This window comes from Hemitrygon akajei, chromosome 4 (assembly GCF_048418815.1).
Source record: "Hemitrygon akajei chromosome 4, sHemAka1.3, whole genome shotgun sequence".
In the NCBI taxonomy this organism is placed as follows: Eukaryota; Metazoa; Chordata; class Chondrichthyes; order Myliobatiformes; family Dasyatidae; genus Hemitrygon; species Hemitrygon akajei.
In genome coordinates, this window is record NC_133127.1 from 181,337,212 (window position 1) to 181,357,255 (window position 20,044).

Below are 20,044 nucleotides of genomic sequence, written 5' to 3' on the forward strand. Positions count from 1 at the left end.
TCTCTCGGCTGTCTTTTCCCCTCATCCTCTGTTAACCTCGATGCTCTCGCGGCTGGCTTTTTCCCCTCATCCTCTGTTAACCTCGATGCTCTCTCGGCTGGCCTTTTCCCCTCATCCTCTCTTAACCTCGATGCTCTCGCGGCTGGCTTTTTCCCCTCATCCTCTGTTAACCTCGATGCTCTCTCGGCTGGCTTTTTCCCCTCATCCTCTGTTAACCTCGATGCTCTCTCGGCTGGCCTTTTCCCCTCATCCTCTATTAACCTCGATGCTCTCTCGGCTGGCTTTTTCCCCTCATCCTCTATTAACCTCGATGCTCTCTCGGCTGGCTTTTTCCCCTCATCCTCTATTAACCTCGATGCTCTCTCGGCTGCCTTTTCCCCTCATCCTCTATTAACCTGGATGCTCTCTCGGCTGGCTTTTTCCCCTCATCCTCTATTAACCTCGATGCTCTCTCGGCTGTCTTTTTCCCCTCATCCTCTGTTAACCTCGATGCTCTCTCGGCTGGCTTTTCCCCCTCATCCTCTGTTAACCTCGATGCTCTCTCGGCTGTCTTTTCCCCTCATCCTCTGTTAACCTCGATGCTCTCTCGGCTGGCTTTTTCCCCTCATCCTCTGTTAACCTCGATGCTCTCTCGGCTGGCCTTTTCCCCTCATCCTCTACTAACTTTGATGCTTTCACATGTCAGCAGTTGTTTCCTCACTCACTCCATAGCCTGCTAACATTCTATCCCAGCATTACTCCCCGAGTTAACATTCCTATCGTTTATACAAAAATAACCCTTCCTTCTCTCTGCTTTCACCTCCAGCATTGTAAATCTTAAAGACTTCTGAAGTAACTCGCACAAAGTTCTGGAGGAACTCAGCAGGTCAGGCAGTATCTATGGAGGGGATTGAACAGTTAGCGTTTTGGGCCAAGCACATTCCTCATGGGCTGAGGATCCTGATCCTGAGTACTTATTAAGGGTGCATCAACCGCCTATTCATTTCTATAGATGCTGCCTGACCTGCAGAGTTCCTCCTGCGTTTTGCGTGTGACTCTGGAGTTCCAGCATATAACAGAACGCTACAGCACAGGAACAGGCTCTGCAGCCCACAGTGTTGTACTGAACCAACTAAATTAATCATCAAATGGCCATCTAATCTCTTCTGCTTACATAACGTCTACAGACATGTACCGCAGAGAGCATTCTAACTGGCTGCATCACTATCTGGTGTGGAGTGGTTTGGCCACAGCACAGGATTGAATAAGCTGCAGAGAGTTGTAAAATCAGTCAGTTCCATCATGGGCACTAGCCTCCGTAGTATCTAGGACATCTTCAAGGACCAATGCCCCAAAATGGCGGTGTCCATCATCGCACGCACACGCACACACACACAAAATGCCCTCTTCTCAATGATACCATCAGGAAGGAGGTACAGAAGCCTGAAGGCACACACTCAGTTGTAATTCAGTTTTATTTCTCTTTCTATTCAGATGCAGTCTAACTAGAGTTTTATGAAGCTGCAACACAACTTCCTGACTTTTGAAATCAATGCCTCAACTAATAAAGGCAAGCATGCCACGTGCCTTCTTGACCACTGCATCAGCCTGTGTAGCCACTTTCAGGGAGCTATGAACTTGGATCCCCAAGATCTCTCTGCTCAGCACCACTGTTAAGGATCTTATCCTTACAGTATCTCGAGTTTATGTCAAAGAACTCTTCCACTTGTCTAATGAAACATCTTCAGCTATTTTACATAATCTCACTAGCAGATACATATTCAATTATCTTAATGCTAAACTCTGGCATTCTTTCCTAAGCATCTCACCCTCTTTCATCTGACCATCTGGCCACCTGCCTTGGTATCTCATTCTGTTGCCTGGTGTCATTCCCCTCCCATCATTTACATATCAGGTTAAGAGGTCTAATGCAAATGTTGATGATTAAAGAAGCAATCAGAGCAAATTTAAATCAAATTTTTTATCTTGTTAACAGAGCAATCTCTGCTATTTTTGATGGAGTGATTGCTCTTTAAGCAGTGATAAAGAGTAGCAGATTGGAAGTACAAGTAATGAACTCATGCTTAATCTGGAGTTTGACCCCAGTTTGCGAGGATGAAAAGGGAACATTTTTGTTGCTGAATCAATGCACTGATGCTGTTGGCCCAAAATGGAACATTTATTTATTTTGATTTTTTACTTGGACGTTCAGCACAATAACAGGTCCTTCTGGTCCAATGAGCCCACGTCACCCAATTAGCCTACTAACTGGAGCACCCGGAGAAAACGCATGCGGTATAGGGAGAACTTCTGACAGGCAGTTGTGGGAATTGAGCCCTGGTCACATTATGCTAACTGCTTTTTTACTGTGCCGCCCAGTTTTGTTTCCAAGTTCTAACCTTCTTTCACCTGGTTCATCTCAGTCTCCTTATTCACAAGCATGCTCGCTTTCTTTCTCAGGTCAGTATCTACCACAAGCTCAATCTCTACAGTTGTGCTGACTTGCACTTTTCATCTTCCTTCCCACAGGCACTCCATTCCATTTTCACTGATTCCGGCTAGTCTCTGGTGCATCTGTCCAGACACTGTCAATTCTTGCATTCAACAAGTCTTCCTTTTTGCTCAAGTGAGGCTTCTCCTCTTCTCAGTACAACAGGGCCATTCCATCCCCTCCCCATAGTTCCCCTCCATCCCTCCCTGCACCACCCACCCCTCCCTCTCTCCCATACTTGTTCAAAGCCTTCTGAAGACAGAGTGATTTCTCTAAATGCAAACATTGTCTTCCCCACCCCCTCCATGCCAATCCCATCGACCTACAGCTTAACTAACCTGCTGAACCTTTCTGAATTGTGCATTTAATTCCACCTTCAATTTGTATTCATACCGTTAATAAAGTCTTGCACTGCTACATACCAGGATCAGTTGCAGAAATGATAGCACCAAAAAACAGGCAGTCAGTGTAATAAAACCCGTCTTTAAGCTGTCCCACTGCATACATCAGCTTCACAATGCCATACATGAAGTTTCTGTAAGTAGAACATTAATTTATTTTAATCTTTTAAAAAAACTACAAAACTACTACACAACATAGAACAGTACAACACAATACAGGTCCTTCAGTCTACAATAACATGCTGACCCTTCAACCTATTCCAAGGTCATTCTAGTCCAGTGATTCCCAACAGGGGCGGTTATTTGTCCTAAGGAGACGTTAGGGGAAATAGAAGTTGTTGGGGGGGGGGGGGGGGTGCAGTGGTAAGTGGCACCCTAACTTGAGGTACGAGACCTGACCGACTGTGCCAACTAACTGCCATCAACATCCGATAGGCATTCCCAGTTTGTATTAATTTTTAATTTAGCCCCGTTAATGATGGATAAATATGTACAGTGCAATCTCTACAAGCCTGAAGGTGGTGAAGCCTTGAATTCTAGTCCTGCCAACTACAGAAAACTACAGAAAGTGCGTAAATACAATGTTAATACCTGGAGTACGGTTTTATTCCGTTCCCATCAAATCAGCGACGCCCCACGTGTCTTATTTGTAAAACTGTACTGTCTAAGGAAGCCATGAAACCATCAAGATTGCAGGAACACTTCCATAAAAGACACCCTGAAGAGGCTATTTAAGGTATTACTCAGTTCCAGAAGATGAAAAAAGCATTTGAAAGGTGTTGCTCATTCGAGTCATTTGCCATGCAAGCTAAAAATTACCTTGATAGAGGTCTTATGACATTTCCAAAACAACAGCAAAGTGTGGAAAATCTCATACAATTGGTGCAAGATTAATAATGCCTGTTGTATCAGAAATGCTCACCACGGTTCTCAAATTGGATATCAGCATTTTAAAATCAATTCCTCTGAGTAATAACCCTATAGCTCATCGTATTGTTGAAATGAGTGAAGACACTGCGAATCAACTATGTACAGAGCTACAAAAAACAGAATTTGGGTTACAACTGGATGCCAACTGTATGAGACAATGAGGCATTGATAATGCCACATCTACATTTTATCAAAAATAGGAAAGTTTATGAAAAGATTTTCTTTTGTAAAAAGTTAAAACGCAAGAATCAAATGGAGAATCTACGACAAGCTCAAAATATATTTTGAGGATAAAAGTATTCCAATTAGGAACATGATTTCTTATGCAACAGATGGAGCACCATATATGACAGGTCGCCTTGCTGGTTTAGTGGCATTTATGAAAAAAGAAATCCCAAGTCAGTTTGCAATCCATTGTGTAATTCATCGTCAACATCTCCCAGCCAAAAACCTCAGCCTATGACTTTTATCAGGCATGATTCTTGTAACACCTACTATCAACAAAATTAAAGCTCATCCATTAAATAGCAGAATACTTCGCCAGTTATGCCAAGATAATGATTAAGAGTTTGAACACTTGCTTCTTCACACTTAAGCGTGTTGGCTGTCAAAAGGCTGCTGCTTAAAACATTTCTTTAATCTTTTTTGACACTGGTTGAATTTTTGCTCAAAGTCAACAAAGAGCTTGTGAAACAAAATTGAACTTCTACGTGGAGATGTGGCATACCTCGCCGATCTGTATTGACAAAATGAACATTCTAAATATGAAACTGCAGGATGAGAATTTCAATTTAATCCAGGCAAAATGTGCAGTGTCCACTTTTACCAGAAAATTGGAAATATATAAGCAAAACACTGGGAAAAGAATGTTCTCACAGTTCCCCTGCACGGAAAGCATGGGACTCTCTTTCACAGACAGTGATTTGCAAGAGTACTGCTTACACCTGCAGTCACTGAAGAAAAATTTTCAGAATCAATTCAAGGATTTGAATGATCTGGAAATTCCACACTGGGTAATTAGCCCTTTTTTTTTGCAAGGTGGAAGAGAACTTGCAGGAAGAAATTATCAAAATTCAGAACGACGAAGAAGCAAAAATGCTTTTCAAAAATGTTGGCTTTTGTGCTTTGTGGCTACACTGTCATATGAAGCTTCATGGTCTTTGGAGAAGAGACGAACTGCTCTTCTTTGCATTTCCATCCTCCTACCTCGTTGAAAGAGGCTTCAGTATAGTTAACCACATACTCACAAAAAAAAACAGAAACTGCTTGGACATTGTTACGCACGGGTACTTGAGGCTTTTGCTGTTATGACTTGAGCCAGATATTTCAACCCTTGCTAAAAAGCATCGAAATCAAAGATCACATTGATATTGAAGCTGTTGTACAACATGCATTTCTGTGTAAGCTAGGTGTAAAGACAAATCAAAAATTAAAGCAGAATTATTTTTCTCATGTTAGCATATGGTAGGCACGTTTTTACATTATGAGGGCACCGGAAAGTATACTGTGCCTAACAGGAGTTTTGGCAAGTGTGAAGTTGCTTTGGGGGGGAGGGGGTGGTGTTGGGCTAAAAAAGGTTAGGAAACAATAACCCAACCCTTCCCTCTCACATAGCCCTCCCTATCGCTATCACCCATGCACCTATCTAAGAGTCTCATATATGACCCTAGTTGTGTTGACCCTACCACGACTCCTGGCAGCACATACCATGCACATAACACTCTCTGTAAAAAAATGTTTGTGACATCCCCAACACATACAAAACACTGCAGGAACTCAGCATGCCAGGCAGGTCTACGCAAAAGAGTAAACAGTTGACGTTTCAGGCCGAGACCCTTCATCAGGACTCCTTTCTATAGATGCTGCCCGGCCCGCTGAGTTCCTCCAGCAGTGTATGTGCCTATCTGTCTGTGGATTTCCAGCAGCTGCAGATTTTCCTGTTCCAAAGAAAAAATCTCTAATTTGGCCAACACTTTCTCAGAAGACATGTGGGTGGAATTTCCAGAAATGTCCATCTAACCCTCATCAGGGCCCAACCTGGGTGTTTACGTGATCGGCCACATGTCTACGGAATGTGGTCGCATCAGGTCAAGGAAATGGCTACCTCTAAGCTCGAAACTGGAAAGGGGCAGCAAAGATTTGCAAGGATATTACCAGGTCTGGGGGCTTGAGTTAAAGCAGAAGTTGGATAGGCTGGGGCTCTATTTCCTGGAGAAAAAGAGGCTAAGAGTGAGAAAATTCTGAGGGGCACAGTGTCACAGTCTTTTCTCCCCCAGGGTAGGGGAGTCTTAAACTAGAGGGCAGCTTTAAGGTGAGAGGGAAAACATTTAAAAGTGACCCAAGGAGGCACCTTCTCCCTGCCCTTCACAGAGGGAGGAGGGTAGATGGAGTGAGCTGCATTTACAATATATGAATACATCTGGACAGGTGCATGGAAAGCAAAGGTTTAGGGCAGGGGTTCCCAACCTTTTTTTGTGCCATGGAAGCTTACCACTAACAGATGGGTCCCTGGACCCCAGCTTGGGAACTCCTGGGTTTAGAGGAATATTGGTCAAACGCAGACAAATAGGACCAGTACACATAGACATGTTGGTCAGTGTGGCTGAGATGGGCCTAACGGCCTGCTGCCATGCTGTATAACCCTACGGCTCAGTAATCCGGTCAAGATGGCACCAAACCGTGGTCTCTGCCAAGGTTGTGGCTCAAATTTAGATTTTTAAATTTTGGTTGTTTCATTTAGATTCATAGGGATGGTTTTGGGGACAGAGAGGGGAGTTAAGGGTCAGAGAAGGCTTAGGGACCACAACCTCATCATAGGATTTGGAGACTTGCATTCCTCAATAACCCGGAGAGCTATTTTGGCTGGGGTGCTTTGACTCTTGGTAGGCTTTGACTCCCATGCCACACAGGTCAAAGGGTAGAGGCCAGACTTAGAGCGGTCCACTGGTCCTCCAGGTTCGGGGGTTCAGCTTAGGGCTAACAACACCAACTAGTCAAAAACAATTGTTAGAGAAACAGAATGCTGCCCTAAATGCCAGTGGTGTAATAGGTAGCAACTAACTAGGGTTTAGGGACAGAGATATGGGGAGTTAGAAGTCAGGTTGGCAATGGAATGTGTAGCGATACATTGTGGGCTGCCACCTGCACATCATTAACTTGCATTGGTTATTAATGCAAATGAGGCATTTCACTGAATATTTTGATATACATGTGATAAATAAATTAATCAATCTGAATCTGAATTACATTAAATTACTCAAGGAACGTGTGGATCACTCCAACTCCTGATAAATTGCAAAGCTGGTTTCAATTGAGTTGCTGAAGATCCATTTCAGAATGTATATTACAAGTTCAACTACATTAGAAATCAAAAAGATTAATAATAATTTTCAAGTCAGTTCTGCAAATTAGAATAGTTGTAAAGTTCAAACTTCTTGCAGTAGTATTTGTGAGCTTTAAGCAGTATGTGTACATAGACTCACCATATTGGGGAATATTTTGTAGCCACAGGAAAAGGCACGTGATTCTTCCATGTAAAGATTCATTAAAAATACACACAGACGCAGCCCACATGAAGCTGTTTAAGGTCCACGTCAGCCTCCCTGCTGCCTTACCAAACTATGCAGCTCCCTACAGCAAGACAATAGACAATAGACAGTAGGTGCAGGAGTAGGCCATTCAGCCCTTCTAGCCAGCACCGCCATTCACTGTGATCATGGCTGATCATACACAATCAGTACCCTGTTCCTGCCCTCTCCCCATATCCCTTGACCCCGCTATCTATAAGAGCTCTATCTAACTCTCTCTTGAATGCATCCAGAGACTTGGCCTCCACTGCCTTCTGGGGCAGAGCATTCCACATATCCACCACTCTCTGGGTAAAAAAGTTTTTCCACATCTCTGTTCTAAATGGCCTACCCCTTATTCTTAAACTGTGGCCTCGTTACAGCTCCAATCCTTCAACAGAAATTAGCTCCAATTCTGAATTTTACACACAAGTTGTTGTTATCTCTTCCTAAAGTTCTATCAGGGCTCGAAAAGGTAAAAGACTTTTAGCAGAATATTCCCCAAGTTTTCTGATTTAGAAAACAGAGCCCTGGTGTTTCACAGGACACCAATAATTCTGGTAGAATGTTTGTAATAACTTGCTTACTGCCTTCTTTCATACTTCTAATTGTGGCTCAATTCTTCATTGCTAATAGATTTAATACATTTGAGATTAAAAGCATGAGAGCTGTTCTCCTCTCATCCCGAACATTTTAATGTGCCTAGCAAAGGGAAAGAGTGAAAGGGCACTCCTTGAAGCAAACAGTGTCCATCTCATGGGAACGGAGATAAGAATACATCAATGGCACTCACTGGGTCTGGAGTTACTGTTTAACCTGAAATGCAGTGCAATGCACTAACAAACCATCACCACTATGCAGACATTTAGAAACAAAACACTGCAGGTACATTACAACCAAAACCCACTCTGCACTGCTGGTGATGAACGTATGATGGGAGCAAGGCTCCTGACCACAGGAAAACGTTTTGCCACAGCAGAGGAACTAAATTTCACTGGACCTTGAGACATAGTCAGTGCAGAGCTTGGACAGAAAGCCCAAATTCCATTGGTGACTTTGTCAGAGAATACTGAGGGCCTGGAACTAAGAAAGAATCCAGTCATTAACAGCAAGCGCTGCATTTTAAAGCTCGATGAATCAACGATGCTGTAGGTTTAGTTCATCTTTTGATGGGCATGGTGTATGTTTTTATTCAAATGGAAACGGTAGAACAAACACTCATGACAGAGGTTCCCAACCTTTTTTATGCCATTAACTGAGGGGGTCTGTGGACTCCAGGTTGGGAACCCCTGACTAGAGGATGTTTCCAGGACAAGACCGCCCAAGTTATAGGGAGAGGTTGGCCAGGCGAGGTCTTTATTCCCTGAAATGTAGGAGAATAAGCAGTGATGTTATCAAGGTTTATAAAATCATGTTGCATTGAAAAGATGGATGGTCATAATCTTTTCCCCAGGGTAAGGAAGTCCAAAACTAGGGGCAAGAGTGGGAATATACAAAAGCAACTTGAGGGGCAACTTACTTTAAAAATGCAGAGGATGGTGAGCATCTGAAATGAGCTGCCAGAAGAAGCTCTTAAAAGTACCATTTAAGAAGCACTTGGATAGGTAGGTGCAAGGGCAGTGTTTAGAGCAGGGATTCCCCACCTGGGATCCACAGACACCTTGCTTAAACGGTATAGGTCCATGGCATTAAAAAAAAAGTGGGGAACCCCTGGTTTAGAGGGATATGGGCCAAACGCAAGAAACTGGGACTAGATGGCGGACAGGTTTGGCATCCGCCAAAGAGCCTGTATTTGTGCTGTACTGCTCATTGACATTGACTACGATTTAAAGGACGTTGTGGAGATTGGAGAACCTCAAAGGGTGGAAGAAATTGGAACTTCCTTCCACAAAAAGGGAAAAACTGCTGGATCAGTTGCAATTTGAGACTGACTCATAGACTAAAATGGGCGTATGAAGTGAAGTCCTAGGTCAGGCGCGATCTCACAGAACAGCTAGCTAGCCAGATCCTGGTTTCTGAAGTTACAGAGATTGTCATTAAATTTAATAATTCAAAACTAACCTCAATTCCAACTGGAGAGCTTCAGCAGCTCCTAATTTAACAAGCATGATCGTTGGCCAAGTGAAGAGAAATGCATTTCAGAGATACTCACCCTATGACAAAACAGGACACCGCGGTTCCAATAAATGCGTATGCCAGGATAGAGCCCAGATTCCGGAAGAAATGTCTCTGCAACATAGAAACTACACTGTAAAAGGCAGCCAGTCATACAAGAATCCACAATATGACTCATTATGTCTGTTCTGGCACCAGGTTATCCAGGTTCCATCAACTTTATCCACCACCCTCATACAAAGAAAAAAAGATAATCGAGCAAATAGAAACAAATTTCAAAGCTCAAATAAAAGCTCTAGAATCAGGTGGAATTAATTGGCTTTTCTTTCCCAATAGCTTTTGCAATTTAGATACAGAAGATAGAAGATCCACACAACCGGGTTAAAGATTTATTTATCAGATGTACATCAAAAGATACAGTTAAATGCGCCATTCATGTGAACAACCAACACAACCCAGGGATATGCTGGGGGCAGCGTGCAAGTGTTGCCACACATTGGAGGATATCTAGTCACAAACAAGAGAAAATCTGCAGATGCTGGAAATCGAAGGAACACACACAAAATGCTGGAGGAACTCAGCAGGCCAGGCAGCATCTATGGAAAAGAGTACAGTCGACGTTTTGGGCAGAAACCCTTCAGCAGGGCGGTTATCTACTGTTGGACTTCTATTTAATTTCTGACCCTTGGGGTTCTGCCGTAAGTCAGGAATGACAAGCAGTCCTGATCCAAGAATTCAGTTTATTTTTAGAGTACAAACAAACATACAAATACTAAACAAACTAAATAAAGAAATAAGAAACGTGCTGAGAGGGGACAAAGGAATAAAGAAGCTGCCAAGACGGCACCTCTGAAAAATCTATAAAAAGATAGACATTCTTTAGATAAGAATAAACTATTTGGTAGGCTACATAATTAAAACAATTATATCACTTGGGTAATGTGCTAATACTTAGCCAACGAAAAATGAGAAAGGTGATAAACCGTTAGCTGCTATACCACTTTCTGCTGGTGTGAAAAATACTCAAGTTTATTAAAAAAGTATAAATCTTATAAAAAATATTTTTTTAAAAGTGGTTTCCAACACTACTTCCCTTCAACCATTCTATTCTTGAACCAACATGCACAACTCTCATCACTAACTCAGTTTTTTTATTCCATTTGCATTATTTCTTGCATAATTCATGCTTAATTTCTGCTTTTCTTGTCAACATGCCCCAATGCAATGAGCCAGCCATCCATATTACACCCGTGCACACGTGTACTTGTGCAGATGACAACAAACTCAATGTTGACCAACTTGACTTAACGGCACTGGAAGAAATAAACCTTGCTTCCACAAAGGTACAGGAGGAAAACCTAAAAATTACTTTAAGTTAATCTAATATATTCCAGTCCACTTCGTTAGAACTGCTTACAAACTATTTGTTAGTCCTATTTCCCAGTGCCTCCAAATCAGAAGGTTCAATCCACATTTCATGATTGTACACAGAGCACCAAGCATGACCCTGACAGAGGTACCGCTGTGGTAGATGGACTTAAGATATCCAGCCCATGCTCTCTTCTCACTGCTGCCATCAGGAAGGAGGTACAGGAGTCTCAGGTCCCACACCATTAGATTCAGGAACAGTGATTACCCTTCAACCATCAGGCTCCTGAACCGGTGTGGATAACTTCAGTCACCTCAACATTGAAATGATTCCACACCCCAAGGATTCACTTTCAAGGACTCTACAACTCATGTTCTCAGTATTATTTTGTTATTATTTCTATATTATAAATAATCTTCTTTTGCACAGTTGCTGTATGTCTCTCTCTTGTTTTGTGGATAGCATTTCCTTGATTCTATTGCATTTCTTTGTTCTACCATGAATGCATGAAATAAAATTAATCTCAAGGTAATATACGGTAACTTATATGTACTTTGAAAATAAATTTACTTTCAACTTTGAAAATATTCCCTGGCAACATTTCAACAGATCGCTCCTCAAGTAAAGGAAACAGGAAAGCTTGGTAACACGCACAACACGCTGGAGGAGCTCAGCAGGTCGGGCAGCATCCGTGGAAACAAACCTACCCATAGTGCTTTCCCCTTACATTCCTTCTTCACCTTTGATTGTTCGTTTCCACGGATGCTGCCCGACCTGCTCAGTTCCTCCAGTGTGTCGTGCGTGTTGCTTTGACCCCAGCACCTGCAGAGTATTTTGTGTTTAGAAAAACTTGGTTATCTTTGCATTCCTGCATGTTGAGACCCAAGCTGCAAGTGATGGCTGCATCTCCCACATTACACTTAACAATATTTGAAAATCTGGAAAAAATAATCCACAGATGCTGGAAAATAAAAACAAGACACAAAAGAGCCCTTAAACATTTCCAACATAAACGGAGAAAGCAATTTTCCAAATTTTTTAAAAATAGCATTCTACAGGGTAGCCATCGCAGGGGCCTTACCGGATCACATTGAAAAAATAGCTTTATGAATTTCGGCTTCAGTAATTTGGGCATCATAAAAACAAGACATGTTGGAGACACCAAGCAGATCATGCGTAGAGAGCGGGGAAAAGAAGTGTTCAGTTTTCACCCTTCTTCAGATGTCATAGGCTACAAAATGCTTTCCAACATTGTAGAGTTTGTATGTTCTCCCCATAACCACATAGGTTTCCACCAAGTGCTCTGGCTTCCTCCCACAGTCCAAAGATGGTAGGTTAATTGGACATTGTAAGTTGTCCTGTGATTAGGCGAGGATTAAATCCGGGGATTACTTGGCAGTGTGGCCTGAAAGGGTGGAAAGGCCTATTCCACGCTGTATCTCAATAAATAAATAAGAAACACAGAAGTGAAATCTACCGCTTTAAATGCAAGTCTTTGCTTCCCTCTTTTAGTGTTGTGTATCATGGGGCGTGCAATTTATGCATTTTACACATGTTATTTCAAACATTAATAGGCCATTGGATATTTCCTCGCAGACCAATAGTTTGCACCCAGTAGCACAGTGGTTAGCGTAACACTATTGCAGTACTAGCGGCCCAGGTTCAATTCCGCCACTTTCTGAAAGGAATTTGTCTCCTCTGGGTGCTACCATTTCCTCCCGTGTTCGAAAGACATATGAGCTGGCGGGTTAATAGGTTACATGGGTAAATGAGCTGAAACCCTTCATCAGGACTTGTTATCAACTCTTCCATAGATGCTGCCTGGCCTGCTGAGTTCCTCCAGCACATTGTGTGTGTTACTTTGTAAGTGAGTCTAGTGCTCGTGGGGAACATGTCAATGATGGGGCAAGTGAAGTTGAGTGAAGTTATCCTCTTTGGTTCAAGAGCCCAGTGGCTGAGGGGAAGTAACTGGGAATTTAAAGCTGAAAAACGTTGCCTGTAATTAGTTAAAAGAATCTGGAAAATTGAGTCCTTCACGTGACAGTTCAGTATTGCAATGCCAAGGTGGCTATACTGTCATTCCCAAGGGTATTCGAATGTCCAATCTAACCTGCAGTGCTACAACCCAAAGTCAAGGATACATCTGGATTAAAAGAAACTTAAAGATACAATTTCCCACAAGATTCAAAATGCAGAAGCTTTCATTGTGATTCTTCAGCACACGAGTGTAAAGGAGAATGGAGTGATTGCTACTCCTATCCAATGCAGCATAAAGATACACAATAAGCGTAATACAATAAAATACAAATAAAAACAAATATAAGAGGTCCTATAAAACACAATGCACAAGTAACTGTTACACATAGACTAAATGCTTGCACATAAAGTGATGCTGGATAATGTGTATGTAGTGATGGGGAGGGGGGGGGTGAGTTAATTGATGGAGGTGTTGATGACCCTAAGAACTTGAGGGACGTAACTGTCTCTCAGTCTAGTGGTCCTGTCATGGATGCTACGTAGCCTTTTCCCTGATGGGAGTGGGACGAACATTCCACGTGCAAGGTGGAAGGATTCCTTCACGATATTGCTGGCCTACCACCGTTGATGGTTGGTGCCGGCGGTGCATTGCGCAGTTTAGAGTCCTCCGGTCCGCTGCTGTGCAGTTTCCCTACCACGCAGTGACGCAACTTGGTAGGCTGCTCAGAAATGATGACGAGGTGATGAGGAGGCGTACAGGGGTGAGACAGATCTGTTGGCTGGGTGGTGTCGCAACACCAACTTTGCACTCAACATCAGTAAGACCAAGGAGTTGATTGTGGACTTCAGGAAGGCGAAGTCGGAGTAGTACACGACAGTCCTCATCGAGGGGTCAGCAGCATCAACATCTCTAGGACCTAGGACCTACATATTGATGTAATTACAGAGAAGGAACCAAAAACTCCTGCAGGTTCTACAGGTGTACCGTGGAGAGCTGAGAGCTGGTTGCATCACCATCTGGTATGAAGTGGCCACTGTACAGCATCGGAAAAAGCTGCAGAAAGCTGTAAACTTAGCCAGCTCCATCGTGGGCACTAGCCTCCCCAGAATGCAAGATACCCTCAAAAGGTGATGCCTCAAAAAGGTGGCATCCATCATTAAGGACCCCCATCACCCAGTTCATCTCATCTTCTCACTGCCACTATCAAGGAGGTGGTACAGGAGCCTGAAGACACACACTTAATGTTTCAGGAACATCTCCTTCTCCTCTGTGACTAGATTTCCGAATGAACATTGAACCCATGAACACTTCTTCTCTTCTTCCCCCCCTTTTTTTTTGTTGCTATTTTTGCACTGCTCATTTAATTTTAATTTTTTTTAGTATATATTTTTTATTGTAATTCATAGTTTTAAATTATGCATTGCAATGTAATGACACCACAAAACAACAAAGTTCACTATATACACCAGTGAAATTAAACATGATTCTAATTTTGAACTGCTCATCTGTAGATAGTCATGAGTATTGATCTGTACAGACTAGATTCAATATGAATAAAGTGAATTTTTGGTACTTTTCCCAAAGCAAGCTCCACTGCACTCTGGTTAAAACAAAGCACGTTGCTGAACAAAAGTCAAATTTAGACGATAATACATTGGAGAATAATTAGGCCATTCAGCCCATTGCTGCTATTCAACCACAGCTGATTTATTATCCCTCTTGACTCCATTCTGCTGCCTTCTCTCTGTAACTTTTGGTGCCCTTACTAAGCAAGAACTTATCAACCTCTGATTTAAATATACCCAACAGCTTGGCCTCCACAGCAATCTGTGACAATGGATTCCACAGCTTCACTACCCTCTGGCTGAAGAAATTCTTCCTCATTTAGGTTGTAAAGGGGTGTCCTATTCTGAGGCTGTGCCCTCTGGTCCGAGACTCTTCCAGTACTGAAAACATTTGCTCCATGTTCACTCTATTTAGCCTTTCAATACTCTGAAGCTTTCAATGAGACCCTGCTCTCATTCTTCTGAACTTTAGAGAGTACAGGCACGGAGCCATCAAACGGTCCTCATAGGAGGTCACCCCTTTCATTGCCAGGATCATTTTCAGAAATCTCCTCAAATTTCAAACTACATTTATTATCACTTCTTGGACGTTAGTGTTTCCATACCAGACTAATGCAACCAGTCAGTACACTCTCCATTGTACACAGGGCATTGTATGGAAGTTTGTCCAAGTTTAAGATGACACGTTGAAACTCTGCAATCTTCTAAGGAAGTAGAGACACAGCCTTGCCTTTTTTGTAATAGTATTTATATTACAGGACTGATAATGGCAAGGAATTTAAAGTGTATCAAACGCTGTTATTGCCAGTGACATGCATATCTCATGAACACAACAAAGGAACAATGGGAAAGGGTGGGAAATGGAAGCTTCCCTGTGGGGAATCCCCTAAACTGAGCAGAATTCTTGTTCTCTGCCGTTGGATAGTGACATTTATAAAACGTCATGTGGCGCTCTGTAAAGGATCACTGTCACCAAACATAGAAACATAGAAAATAGGTGCAGGAGTAGGCCATTCGGCCCGTCGAGCCTGCACCGCCATTCAGTATGATCATGGCTGATCATCCAACTCAGAACCCTGTACCTGCTTTCTCTCCATACCCCCGATCCCTTTAGCCACAAGGGCCATATCTAACTTCCTCTTAAATATAGCCAATGAACCAGCCTCAACTGTTTCCTGTGGCAGAGAATTCCACAGATTCACCACTCTCTGTGTGAAGGAATTTTTCCTCATCTCGGTCCTAAAAGGCTTCCCCTTTATCCTTAAACTGTGACCCCTCATTCTGGACTTCCCCAACATCGGAAACAATCTTCCTGCATCTAGCTTGTCCAATCCCTTTAGAATTTTATACGTTTCAATAAGATCCCCCCTCAATCTTCTAAATTCCAGTGAGTATAAGCCTAGTCGATCCAGTCTTTCTTCATATGAAAGCCCTGCCATCCCAGGAATGAGAAACCAAAGTGAGAGGACAAAGCTGGTCAGTCAAGTTTTCAACGAAGTCAACTGTCCAGTGGCACTGTGGCTCAGTGGTCAGTGCTGCCACCCTAGTTCTTCAGAGACCAGCGTCTCATCCCAATCTCTGGGAGCTGTCTGTGAAGAGTTTGCGTGAAATCTCCATGATCACTTCCGCTAAGAGGATCACAACTTTGTTGTAATGTTTAGAGGCTTGTGTGCTGCAATGACTCAGAGAGCTATGTTGGCTGGGGTCGGGGCCTTGTGCTTTGGCAATGAGTAGGCCCACCCATGCCAAATAGGCCGAAGGATAGAGGCTAAACAGGTCAAAGGGCAGAGGTCAGACGACGAGTAGTCCACTAGTCCTCTGAGTTTCGGGGTTCAGCTCAGGGCTAACAACTCTGACTGGAAACAGCAGTGAAGGTTCCTTCTATGTGGCCAAGGACAGTCAGAAAGATGGAGGACCTTCTCTGCTGCCCTAAACACCAGCAGAGTAATTAATTAATAATAATCTCCATGACCACTTGGCTTTCTGCCACATCCCAAAGATATGCTAGTAGGTAAACTTAGAGTGAAGATGAAGGGCCTGTTACCAAAACAGAGGAGGTTGATGAGAATGAACCCAGGAATAAAAGGGTGAACTTTCGAGAAGTGTTTGATGCTCTGGGCCTGTATTCACTGGAATTTAGTAGAATGAAGGGGGATCTCATTGAAACACATGAATATTGAAAAGCCAAGATACAGTGGACATAGAGAGGATTTTTCCTAGGGTGGGGGAAATTACCGAAGGACACAGTCTCAGAACAGAAGAATGTCCCTTTAGAACTGAATTGAGGAGGAATTTCAGCCAGAGGGTGAGGAATCTGTGGAATTCATTGCAACACACAAAAAAAGCTGAAAAAACTCAACAGGTCAGGCAGCATCCATGAAAATGAATAAATAGTCAATGCTTCGGGCCGAGACCCTTCTCCAGGACCAGAAAGGAAGGGGGAAGATGCCACAATAAAGATATGGGGAGAGGGGAAGGAGGACAGCTAGGTGATAGGTGAAGCCAGATTGGGGTGTGGTAGGCAGGTGAGAAGAGCTAAGAGACCAGAATAGGGAATAGAAGAGGGGAGGGGGAGGGAATTTTGTTCACTGGAAGGAGAATTCGATATTCATGCCAACATGTTGTAGGATACCCAGACGGAATACAAGACGTTGCTCCTCCACCCCGAAGGTGGCCTTATCTTGACACAAGAGGAAGCCATGGAATGATGTGTTGGAAGGGAATGGAAATCAGAATTAAAATATTTGCCACCGGGAGGTTCCACTTCAGACAGATGAAACAGAGATGCTGGAAGAAGTGGCGGTCCCCAATTTACGACAGGTCTCGCCAATGTAGAGGCTGCATCGGGAACACTGGACACAATAGACAACCCCAGCAGATTCAGAGGCGAAACAGAAATTCACTGCCTCAGAGGTTGTGAAGGCCAAGTCACTGGGTATATTTAGGGCAGGGTGTAATAGGAAGCAGGCCAGGGCGTGACCAGAAACAGAACACACCAAGCAACAACAGTGAAGCAAACCCTGTTCCTCCCTCCCTTCCACACACCCACCTCCGTGCACATACAGTTCTCCAAACCCAGGCCATCATCAAGTTGCAGGTACACAATGGATGGGAATTGATGGGACAATAAGATTTTCTCTCTTGGGGGCTAGTAAAGGACCTGTTGAGCCTAACGTCGCCTCAAGTTGCTACAAGTGCAATGTTCAGGAAATAGGAACCTGGGATGAACACCAGGGGGCAGTGCAACACCACGTATCAGAAGAGAGGCTTCACAGTGAGGGATCAGGAGCTGCTTCACGTGCCCGCAAAGCCCAGTCAGACTCATGAACACAGCAAACTAGTCCACCAGCATCCTTCGGTCAGGTATGCACACCTGGCATCTTGCCTGCTTGCAGGCATTCAGTAAGACTGGCCACCCAGAGGACCAATGAAAGACAATCCCTTCCTTGTTTAAATTGATTAATACGATAAATGTTTCAGTTCCCGTAAAACATGTGCTGACTGCATTATAGTTTACAGCTACTCACAGCTATGTTGTCTGGGAAGATTTAGAGATTATGATCACAGCTTACCATGGCTGGGGATGGGCTCCAGCCTTGTACAATTAATAATGTCCTGACTTACTGCCAACATTTTTGACTGAGCTAAAAGGTTACGCAGTAGTGAAGAGTAAATATTGCTGTAAAGTAGAAATTGTAGCACAAGAGTTACCAGGTAGCAAGGATATTTGCCTTTAGGGTAGTGTAGCGGTTAGCATATGACAATTACAGCACCAGTGATCTGGGTTCAATCCCGCCCTTGTCTGCAAGGAACCATAGTCACTTTATTGCCAGTATGTGAAACATACCAGAATTGATCGCGGTTCAGTGCCAAACACAGAACACAGGACAATACCATAACAGACAACAGCAACCGGCAATTTACAAGACAATAATCATGCAAACAGTCATGAACAATCAACAATTTGTAGAACAGTCACATGCACAAAGGTCAATAATCAAACTTAAGCTCAAGGTTCTTGATTGGACATGGCATCAAAGGTTACAGGGAGAAGGCCAGGAACTGGGGTTGAGGAGGAGAAAAAGAATGGGTCAGCCATGATTGAATGGCGGAGCAGACCTGATAGGCCAAATGGCCTAATTCTGCCCCTGTATCTTATGGTCAATGCTTTCAGTTACCTCCCTACACATCAATAATGCCGCTGCTCCTCATGTACCCCCTGGGGTGGTGCATTACAACAATAATTGAGGAGCTTCCTTCCCCAAATCGGTCCCTCTCTCTCCAGTAGCAGAAGAACACAACACAGTGGTCCAGGCAGAGAGATTCATCAAGGGAGTGGTTAGAGAAATGCATTACAGTGCCAGCAATCAGAAGATTGGGGTTCAATTCCCACCATTATCTCTAAGGAACTTGCACATTCTCCCTGTGACCATGTGGGTTTCCTCTGGGTGCTCTGGTTTCCTCCCACATTCCAAGGACAAACGATTATGGTCATGCTAATGTTGGCACTGGAAGTGCAGCCACGCTTGTGTGCTGCCCCCTACGATGCATTTCACTGCATCTCAATGTACGTGTGGAGGCAAGGCTTTAGAAATAAAGACTAGAGTGATAACAGGTCACCAACACATAATGGCAAATTGGAACAGGACACAACCTACAACATGGAGAAGTTGCAGCAAAACTCTGGTTGGATCACACTTGGAATATTGGCTTCAGTTTTGATTGCCTCATTATAGGATGTGGAAGTCTGAGAGAGGAGTAAAGGTTGAGTGAGCTAGAGCTGTACTGCTTTATGTGGAGGAGGATGAGAGATGTCTTCATGGAGGAGCACATGATGATAAGAGGCATAGATTGAGAGGATAGCCAGAGTCCTTCTCCCCACGGAAGAAGTGGCTTATAGAAGGAGGCTTCATATTTTGGTGATCGAAGGAAACTATATGGGGAACATCAGAGGTAGATTTTTTTATTTTTTGTTTTATTTTTACACAGAGGTGAGTGCACAGAATGCCCTCCCTGAGGTGGCAGTAGAGGCATTGAAGAAACTCTTAGATAGACATATGGATGATCGATAAATAAAGGGCTCTGTTGAAGGTTACACTGATCTTAGAGTATGTTAAACGATCGGCACTATTGTGGGCTGAAGAGCTTCAAAGGTTCATTTATTATCAAAGCACGAAACTCCGAATTTCTTGCACTGCTGTAGTGTTCTGTGTTCCAAAAGAAACTGAGAAAAATGATAACCAAGGACACCACAGAAAGAGGCTAAGGCTGATGTGGGACAAAGTGTGAACAGATTTGACTGAACGACCAGTTGCTGAACCACAAATTATGGACAGTGGAACTCCAATAATCCTCTATCTGACAATGCAGAAATCCTGACGTTTTGTGATCCCTATGAAGTTGACTGCTTCACTGAAAAACAGAGACACAAGAGACTATAGATTAGTGGTCGCCAACCCGTCGATCGCGATCAACTAGTCGATCTTTGAGACTTTCCCAGTTGATTCTGAAAAAAAAAAGAAAAATAAATACACAAAAACTGTTGAGAGATTGTTCCCAGGTTGCGGGGTTTTAGTTCCATTCTTTCTGTCCAGTGTGCATGCGTGCAGCTCTCCCACCCTACACAGTGTAATTCACTGGTCCCCAACCA

At 43.3% G+C, this 20,044-nt stretch overlaps 1 protein-coding gene across 2 annotated transcripts in view; it reads right to left on the reverse strand.

Annotated features, from left to right (window-relative positions):
• The window catches only part of slc9a7 (solute carrier family 9 member 7), a 157,045-nt gene that overhangs the window by 56,815 nt on the left and 80,186 nt on the right, over positions 1–20,044 (reverse strand). For both annotated transcript variants that reach the window (XM_073044147.1, XM_073044145.1), the window contains exons 4-5: positions 9,520–9,596; positions 2,893–3,005 (exon numbers count right to left, since the gene is read on the reverse strand). In XM_073044147.1, the coding sequence (XP_072900248.1) occupies positions 2,893–3,005; positions 9,520–9,596 (190 nt within the window). The remainder of the gene's footprint in view (positions 1–2,892; positions 3,006–9,519; positions 9,597–20,044) is intronic.